At 51.4% G+C, this 9,967-nt stretch overlaps 1 protein-coding gene across 2 annotated transcripts in view; it reads right to left on the bottom strand.

Annotated features, from left to right (window-relative positions):
- NDE1 (nudE neurodevelopment protein 1) overlaps window positions 1–6,225 on the bottom strand; it is a 17,236-nt gene extending 11,011 nt beyond the window's left edge. For both annotated transcript variants that reach the window (XM_012731878.1, XM_012731879.1), the window contains exons 1-3: window positions 6,142–6,225; window positions 4,473–4,598; window positions 3,429–3,582 (exon numbers count right to left, since the gene is read on the bottom strand). In XM_012731878.1, coding sequence (XP_012587332.1) covers window positions 3,429–3,582; window positions 4,473–4,598; window positions 6,142–6,188 — 327 coding nt within the window. In that variant the 5' untranslated portion in view covers window positions 6,189–6,225. The remainder of the gene's footprint in view (window positions 1–3,428; window positions 3,583–4,472; window positions 4,599–6,141) is intronic.
- Between the last annotated feature and the right edge of the window lie 3,742 nt (window positions 6,226–9,967).

Raw genomic sequence — 9,967 nt, forward strand, 5'->3', positions numbered from 1 at the left:
ATCTCCCACACACACACACACACACACACACACACACACACACACACACACACACACACACAGTTGCTCTAGTTCCCCTTTCATATTCTGTTCCACCAGCAAACACCCTTCCTGGATCCTATGCACGTGAAAGAAAACACTTCCCACAGGAAAGGCCTGAGTATAATTAGAAAGTTTACAAAAAAAAAAAAAAAAAAGAAAAAAGAAAACTCCTCTCCTTTACTCAACAGCATAAACAGAACTGTTGCTAGGAACAGTCTGGACGTACCAGGGAGGAGCCGTCATCGGTGTTGGCAGGCGCCACGGAGAACGCCAGCCACCCTGAGATGGGTGGGGGGTGGGGGATGGGGGGGCGTGCTGGGGGCACAGCCACCCTGGGCTGCCACGGGGTCCTGGGGGAGAGCGGGGCGTGCCCAGGCCGCGGGTGGACCGGGCTCTCCTGACCACACCCCTCTCCAGGCTGCGGCTCCACATGAAACAGGAGGGCGCAGGCCCTGGGTCACTACTGATGTTCAAATGTGGGCTCCCAGAGGACGTGGCCACGGGCTCTCCCCCGGCCTGAGGGCTCAAGTGGTCGCCTCTGCACACGCGCACTTGAAAGCGGCTGCTGGGACGCGGCGTGGCGTGTGGGGCTCATGACCGCGAGCTGTCAGCCCGGGAAGCTCAGAGGGCGCTCTGTGTGGGGCCTTTCTGTCCAACTTGTGATGAATGCGCCTGTTGTCAAGCAGGGCCCAGCGGAGGCGTTTCTCCAGGCCGACAAGCACGCGGCTTCGCCTCACCCCAAGTTACTTCTGCCTGCCTGGTGCTCCGAGCCCTGTACCCTGGTCAAGTGGCTGGAACCAAGGGGTCTTCCTGGCGTCAGGGGCATGGTCCCGAGGCCCCCAGCTACTCGGCAGATGCACCATGTCCATTCAGCGCCCTGAAGGCCCCCTCCCCTCTCCCCCTCCCTTTCCATCCTGAGTCCCCTTCAATCTAAGGACTACAATGGTGCTGAGGCGCCTGTTTGCAGCTGAGTGAGGTGGGCTGGGTAGGGAAACAGCCGGTGACATGCCCCCAGTGTGAGAGATACCAGGGAGGGGCCACTGAGAGGGCCGGGGTGACCTGCTCTAGGTCAGCAGCCACTCCATGGCCTTTGCAGAAGGCAGCAGCCGTGGGGCCACACCTCCCAATTCTCCAGAGAAGTCAATTCACAACTGTGAAGGATGATGTTGTACATTGAAAAAACACTAAAGATCTATATTTTCTTTCAAAAGAAGGCCCAGCAAGGCCCTTCAAAACAGCGTGCTGAGCACACTGAGCAAATCCAGGCAAGCGCACAGGCGTCTGTGACTGACTTTGAATGCAGCAGCAGACAGACTGACAGATGGACAAACATCTAACAGAAAGCAAGAACAACAGAGGTTTTGGTAGAGCCTCCTGTTGGGCAGACAGGACTTCTCCAGAAGATACCTTCAATCTTGCTAAAACGCTGAACCACCTGAAAGCTAAGCAAACCACGCTCGGGAGGCGGCCAGCTCAGGCCTGCAGCAGAACAGCTTCAGTTCCACCCCTCAGCTCCCCAGGCCTTGGGCACCTGCCCTCCGCCACCCCTTCCCTCCAGCCACTTGGGCCTTACTTCTTCCCACGTATAAGCAAGGCCAGGATTCCCAAAATCCTCTTAGCACTCATTCCTGCCCGAGTCTGCCTCCTCATCAACCCTGCACACACCTGCACACAACATCCTTCCCCTTAGCACACAAGCCCAGGCCCCTGCCCATGCCTGATGAGCCTGCCCCACCACCCCACAACGTCTTCCCCTCAAGGACAGTACTGCGAGGGCTGGGATCCCTTTCCTACTGCTCTATGGCGTTCAGCTGGTCTCATCCTCAAAGCTCCCAGCCCATCTCCTTCCACACCATCCCCCTCAGCCTGGGCACACGCTGCTGGCCCTTAGTTCCTGCAAACGGACATGGGAAATTTAAAGTAAGACACAAAAACAACTCAAGAGGCACACAGACATGCCAGGGCCTGGCTCTGACCGAGAGCAGAACCTCAGGGTGCGGCGGGTGCGCCTGCTGAGGTGTATGGAGCTGGCCAGTGAGTGGCCCGAAAGTGAGAGCACCGGTTCACTCGGTGACCTCTGAGGAGCCCTTACAATGCACAGAAGCCATGTCTGCCCTGGACAGCAGAGCTTCCCCAGAGACTGGCCCTGTCACCACTTGAGGGAGGAGCCATTACTGGCGTCTCGTGGGTAGGGACCAGGGACGCTGGCAAACATTTTCCAGGGCCCAGGCTGGCCCCCCCAAAGAGCATGACCTGATCTGCAAGGTCAACAGTGCCCAGGCCTGTCTAGACCAGCACTGTCCAGAACTTTCTGTAACCATGGAAACATTCCACAGCCCCTCTGTCCAATAACCATACCTAAGTGGCTACTGAGCTCCTGCAAGGTGGCCATTATGGCTGAGAAACTGACATTTGAACATTCTTTAATATATTTAAATGTCAGCAGTCACGGGTGGCCTGGAGGCCACAGATCCGTCCCACTGCGCAGCTCCAGGTCGGCCCTGTGATAACTATGACTGCAGTCACACTGCATGCTGTAGAGACTCCTGGAAGGTTCTTCTGGACAGCCAAGAGCAGCCAGGGGACACCCACGAGGCTTGCTTCTCCCAGAGCACCACACCCGGGGCACCAAAGGCCTGGTGGGAGCTGGCCACAGGCCTCGCCCTGCAGGGCCTCTTTCCCGTCACTGTGACTCTGGTTATATGAAATACGCGTTTGCTCATTTATGGCAAAATATATTTCTCGAGTCTGTCAGGTCTCCACCCACTGGTCCCCCGCCCTTAGCATTTCCCAAGTGTGGAGTGGCAGAGGTTACGTAAATGAGCTGACATCTTGGGAACCAAACAACCACAGCTTCCCCTGCCCTCGGGGAGGGGGAGGGGCTGGAGCGAGCCCCATTACCAGCAGCCAGTGATTTATTCATGGATGAGTAGGGATGCCTCTGTGAAAACCCAGGAGGGCAGGGCTAGAGAGCCTCTAGGGTGGCACTCCTGTGGAGGTCTGGGGAGCCACGCCTCGCCCCATGCAGCTCTTCTCCCTGGCTGGCCCCGACTTACAGACAGCTGGCTGCAGTGAAGAGACTCAGGATGTCCGAGTCCTGTGAGCCGCTCTAGCTAGTTAATCCTCTGACCTACGGGCACCTGAAGTTTCTGGAGGTCCAGCGAACCGCTCATAACCTGGGTTCGTCTGAAGAGGAGGGTGGTCTTGCGTAGAACCTGACGCTGTCTCCAGTGTCAGAATTGAGCTGAATTCCTGGACACAGGGCTGGTGCCTGAGAACTGTATCGGTGTCGGGAGGCCTCCAGACCTACCCTACTGCAACTGGGCCCAGGGCCCTCCTCCGTCACACACCCCATGCTGGAACCCTATCTCCACCTCGCCCCTCACCTTGATGGTTTCCAGCTCCATGCGAAGGCGGTTATTTTCTGAGAGGAGGTCCCTATTCCTGGTTTCAATTTGTTGCAGCTGCGTCTCCAATTCAGCTTCATATTCTCGGCTTCCCTCCTGGAATTCTCGGAGTTCCTCTTGGGTATTCTCCGCCCTACAGCAGAAGTCCCAGATGTCAGAGGCTGGCCTATCAAGTGAACGGCCTTTTGAGGCAGAAACTATCATTATCCTCGTCTTGTAGATAAGATGAGATTTAGTTAAGATGCGTGACTGGTCTCTCAAGGTCACACAAAGCAGAAACACGACTGTGCCATTTTTTAACCAAGTCTCTCCTGACTAATTCATTCAACATGTATCTTTTGATCCCAGCACATAGTAAATACTGTGATTGTGTATCTGCTACAGACTTATTTATAAATAGGAATCAGACGGGATATAAATATTGATCAACACCATGACAATCTAGCCCATCCCAAATATTCAAATCTGGTTGCTCAATCCTTAAAATTCAAGGGACTCTTGAATCCAATTTACCTTTAAGAACACTGACGTTGGATGGACAGGTATCAGGCCTCCACATAAAGAGACCATGAGAAATGAACAATGCTGAACACACCTGTGTGTGCACCTGCACGCACACACACCACTCACTACTCCCAGATGTGAGCACTGAAACACCGGCTTCAAACTTAAAAATCCAGAACATATTTTGCGAGGCATAGGAGAAGTTCTTCCACCTATTCACAACAGACCAGATATGGTATCTGGGAACTGATTAAGATGGACAAAAAGTAAAATAACGAGTAACCCGGCAGGTTGCTCAGCACTTTGGAGCTCAAATTCTAGCTGTGTGACCTTGTGAAGCTATCTTTCTTGGAGGCTCCGCTTCCCCAATTGCAAAGTGGGGTACTAATAGTGCACAGCTCCAGTCTGACCTGAGCGTATATGACAAATCCTTCCCGGTGCCTGTCACATCATCAGCCCACACTAGACACTGGAGGCGTCGGTACAGGAGAAACCACAGGTGCACTTGGGAGAACTGACCTCTGCTTGTAGGTCATAGCCAGCTCTTTCCAGTAGTTTGCTTCTTCCTCCTCGGAGCTGAAAGTCTTTCCTGAGTCCTCCATTGTGAAGAGAGGGCAAAGGGTCACTCTTCTTGCAGCATGATGCCTAGAGAGAAAGCGTCAAATCATTACCCACATCTGCCAGAACCACCGATCTTCAATCTCCAAACTATGGGAGAAAAACTGCCAAACACTACGTTGGATTAAATGATGAAGCACTGCCAAAAAACTAAAGCTAAATCCAGATACAATACCGCTCACCGCATGTCAAGGCTTAGTATACTGGACCACAAATATTTACTGAGCAACTGCTGCAAGACTCAGGAATCCAAACACGGTGTCTCTAATACCCCTGCTTCCCTTTAAGGGGCATGCAATTATGGAAATGTGCTCAGGATACTGACACAGGATAAATCACGTGTTTAGAGCATATAATTTGATGTGTTTTTCTGACATTTGTTAACACCCAAGAAGCCATTCCTACAGTCAAGACAACAGCCATTTCAACTAGCACATAGGGGATGTAGGGAGTTGCAAATGCAACAGAAAGAGTCAAGGAAGGCTTCCTGGAAGAGGTGGTGCATGACCTGCAGGAGAGGATAGGAAAGGACAGGACAGCATTGGTAGATGAATGATGGAAAACAGAAGGGAACAGAAGGGAGAGGAAACAGGCTTGTGGGAGGAACTAGAGGAAGTCAGGTAGGCCTGGGTTGAAAGCTGACGGGGAAGGAGGCTGGACACATGAAAATGGAGGGGCTAGGTCACCAAACCATTGTCTGTAGTGTAAGAGCCCAGCGTCCATGCAAACTGTAATGAGGACACAGGGCCCTGGAGACACTGGTGATATTTCTGAGGACAGTTTCAAACGCAGGGCATGGGACAGTGTCTGCGAACAACAGGGCAAAAAAGTGAGAACAAGAAATGATGAATGTAGACAACTCCTGCTGTTCAGAAAAAGATCAAGTAAAGGCTGCTGCTCTAAGGGTCGCTGGGCCCTCCTCACCCCACCAGCTTGCGCTCCACCACCTGCCTTTTCAGGGCTGGGACACACCACGCATGCTCCCATCTTGGGGTCTCTGCACCTGCTGGGCCGTCAGCCTGGAATGCTTTTCCCTGGGCTCTCTGCCCAGGGGGCTTCCTTCCTGCAATTCATACCTCAGCTGAAATGGCTTCCCCAGACGCTACTGAACATGCCACCTGCTATCCCTGCAGCAAATCGCCATCCACCATCCCAAGGCTTGTCTCATTTCACCACTATGTAAGTTGGTTTTTTTTTTCCTTCCTCTACTGGAATGTCAGCTGTTAAGCATTAGGGACCTTTTATGTCTTGCTTTTCTTTTCTTTTTTATCTGCAATGACAGATCAGTGTGTGGCATATAACAGACTCTCAATAAATGCTGTGGGATGAATGAAGATAGGGAAGCCTGAGATTAATCACCAGCTGGATGGGGTCATGAGGTTAAGAAGAGATAGATCTTCTGAAGACCAGTTTATAGTTTACACCTGTGAACACCTAAGATGTTCATCAGGATGAGGAAACCTTTCTCCCCAGCACCACAGCGGCATCTCATTAAGGGGAGGACTGCATGAGGTGCTCACGGTGGAAACTACCAACACCCACCCCTCGACCCCCGCACCATCAGGCTTACACAGTAAGGAGCACCTGACATAGGTGCTGGAGTTTAACCACCTTCATCCTGCACTCTCAGGACAGAGGTTTGAGAAGGGCTTCTTCTTGGAACAAAGCAGCCAGTGAAGCTTAAAACTTAATCTTCAGGGGCCCTCCCTGGTGGCGCAATGGGTTAAAAATCACAGCACTACAAGCTGGGGATCCTCAGCCCCACAGCTATCCACATAGCACAGCAGATCTCTCCTGTCTCCCCGCTGCTCCCCTCAGCAGTGTACTTCATCAGTGCTTCATCAGTCGACCTGTTCTGCTCCCCCCACTGTCTCTGGTGAATCTTCTCACCATCCCTGCACCTCTGGCCTGTACCCCAGTTCTGTATGCATAAATAAATAAATAAGTACTTTTTAAAACACCCAAACTTAATCCTCAGCAAAGAAATGAATCAGATATTTTAGAAGGCACCGCATGGCAGGAGTAGCTCTTATTACAACTGCGAGGATGGAAAGGACCTAGCGTGGATGCCAGGGTCTGGGCCTATGTCGCCGTCTGCACTACCTTTGAGTTCTCCAACTAAAGGACAAAAACCACAGGCCTGGTACTTCAGCCCAAACCCCAGCATTTTAAAAACAATGATTAGGGAAGAGAGAAAACATGTTAGAGGCTAAGAGGGAAAAGGACAACCAAACCTCCATTTGTTATGAAGCAATGACAGTAAATATGTAATTTTTTCCCTGTCATTTGAGAATGTCCAAGAAAGTCCTACTTTGCATTACTCTCTGCCACAGAAAGCAGATGATTTGCAAAGGTCCCCTTCCTCCAGCATTACTTACTGGATTTGGTCACCAGCTTTTTTCTGCCATGTGCTGGGCATTTAAGAATAGCTCCTTAGTTTCCCCAATCTGTGGTTCCATTGGGCACCCTGGCTGACCCTGGGCCAAAAATATTACCTCCGGTAAGATACTCTGCTTCACCCCCTCACAACCTTTGTTACAGTGTATCATTATGTTTCTTTTATTTCATCCTTAGTGTTAATCTCTTTTGTACCTAATTTATAAATTATCATCTACACGACTTTCATCATTATTTATTATCCCTCTGTCATTTTGTTATTACTGTTGTTAACCTCTTGCTGTCTGTAACTTGTAACTTATCAGGGCCTGCATCAGTCTATCAGAGCTGGGTGACCCGCAGGGGAGATGTGGGGGAGGCAAAGGGCTCTTGGGACGAGATGACCCCTGCAGGTAAAAAGGGGAATTTTCAAACACTCTGTAGGTCATTCAGTTGTGAGGGGGAGACAGGTAAGGCAAAGCTCCTTTTCTTTGGAGCACAAACACTGGGTGCCTTGGCCATCTCACAGCAAAAGGGAGCAAAGGCCAACCCCGAGTGCAAGGGGTCTCTGATGTCAAACAGAAAGTCTCCCTGGGGTTGCGAACAAACTGTTTTATTCTCTGCCACAGAAAGCAGATGATTTGCAAAGGTCCCCTTCCTCCAGCATCATTACTGGATTTTTTGACCTTTGACCCAGTGTCTTTCCAGAGGCAATGTCATGGGCAAGTGGTAAGGCCTGATCATGGATCACACTGCCATACACCTACCATCCTGAAAGTAGACACTGCATAGACATACTTCATCTGTGCCACAGGCAGTCTCCCAACCTGCAGCTCATGTGTTGTGCCTAGCTGCTGTGCTGAGAGAGCTAAGGGCACCGCACATGTATGTGCTGTAAGGAAGGATAAACTGCCATGCAGTGGTTTGAAAGATCTAGTCCTTCTACCCAAAAGTTTGTTTCCCATACATTTAACTCACCAGGGAAGTCTACAATCACACTTTAAGATACCCACCCACCTTGGATTTCAAAACTCTAGAAAAAACAAAGCAACCTCTCAGTGCTGTCCTCTGAATGCAGAGAGGCACAGGCGGTCAGAGGCAAGGCTCCCTCATAAACCATTAATGCCCTTTTCCACCCCACCCCCCAGGGCTCCCAATCAAACCAAGGGAAAAGCTGAAGGGGAAGGGGACGAGGCCACCGAGTGCCAGCAAGTGCGCTGGCGGTGCCCATTTATGACACAGGCTTTGCGTTCGAAGAAGTGACATCAGTAGGGCAAAATCAGTCAAGACTCAGCAAGTCTGGCTTCTGTCTGTGCTTTCAAAGTCTGGAATGATCTACCTATAAAAATACTTAGGAATACAAGGACGCAAGCTCGAGGTGTCAACCATCATTCATCAATGTGGAGAACCTGAGAAAATGAAGCGTCAACAAAGAACTGATGGGGAGACTAGGCAGTCCTTGAGAAGAATCACATGTACTAATATGGAAGAAAGTTCACGATAGGTTACTGCCGGTGAAAAAAATGTATCTCTTCTGCATACTCAAACAGGAAAGGCTCTGAAAGAGTGTAGCAGGATGATGTCACGCAGTAGTGAAACGAGAACTTCACTACTGTGTGATTATTTTTCGACAGTAAGCATGTTATTTTTGATATTTTAGAAGCTTAAACTTGGACACAAATATATAATAGCTTTTGCCCCAGGATAATTTTATGCTACTGAAGTGAGACACGGCCAAGAAAGAATATTTCCTATGTGGTTTCCCTGCTCCCTCTGTTCTCAAACATTTCTCCAAATAAGCAGGGGCTGAGTACCAAGCTCTGCTGGGAGACACAGGCGGAAAGCACCCACATCAACACTAAGTGCTCAGCTCCACTGCAGACACAAACGCTATACTCAGGCACTCCAGGAAGTTATCTTGTGCAGTAGGAGGGTAATCTCTCTGTGCTCATGTGATCTAAGGCAAGAGAACAAACTTTGGAAACAAAAAGAACACCCTAACAGAAAAGCCAAGAATTATATTTGGCTTATTATACAAAGTGGGCTAAAGTATACCAATCAGAGGCTCTGAGACTTCCAGGGACACTGCTCATCTAATCCTACACAAAGACACCCTAAGAGGAAAAGGCTGAATAGCCAAAACTGGTTAAAAACCATATGGGTGGTGGCCAATTACTCGTCAAGCGCCCTACCCATATCCTAAAATGCCATCTTAGCCCAGAATATACTGACAAAATTAGCATAGCAGGCACAAATCTTTGCCAAGCGCACACTGCAAAGACCAATTCTTGCTAAAGAAGTTGAAAGGGGTCTCTGGCTCAAAGAGGCACAACCTGTACCAACCCAGGACCAAGAACTGGGGAAGCTCAGGCCCTCAGGAGGCCGGGAACCTGAGATGCCTGGAGAAGACACCCCCAAAGTGGTGTTCAGGTGGCGGCGGGGGTTTCCCATGACCCCGGAGAAGCAGGTGAAACCAGCTACCGCATTCAAACTGTAGAATAAGCGTTTTCATCTCTTATCCCCGCCCCCCCCTCCAAAGTGCTGTCAGGGGAAATCTGAACCGTGCTGCAGCAGAGATCTGAGAGAAGCGGAGGGGGAAGCAGGCTGTTCCTAACACGTTCCCGAAGGGAGGGCGGTGGTTCTGAAAGGAGATCTACACTGAAGGTGGAAAAGAGGTCGGGAAGTGGGCGAGGAGGCGGGGACACCGAGCAACGAGGGGCAGCTGGGGGCAGCCGGAAGAGAGGGGGTGGCGGGGGCTGAGAGGCAGGAAACTGAGGCAGAGAGCGCTGGCGCGGGGTGGTCTGGAGTGGGGGGGTACGGGGCAGCGGACGGGCGAGGCCGGCGGCGGGGCTTGGGGACGAGGAAGTCCGGGCGGGAGGGGGGCAGCGCAGGAAGAGAAAGAAAGTTGGCGAGCGAGGGCGCGCGAGCGCCGCGCGCCGCGCCCGGAGCCCCCGCTGCAGGGAGGCGGGATTTTCCAGCCCAGCGCCCGAGACCCGCAGAGTCCGGGCGGCCGGGCAGCG

Source organism: Condylura cristata, unplaced genomic scaffold (genome assembly GCF_000260355.1).
Source record: "Condylura cristata isolate star-nosed mole 26May11 unplaced genomic scaffold, ConCri1.0 scaffold00032, whole genome shotgun sequence".
Taxonomy (NCBI): Eukaryota; Metazoa; Chordata; class Mammalia; order Eulipotyphla; family Talpidae; genus Condylura; species Condylura cristata.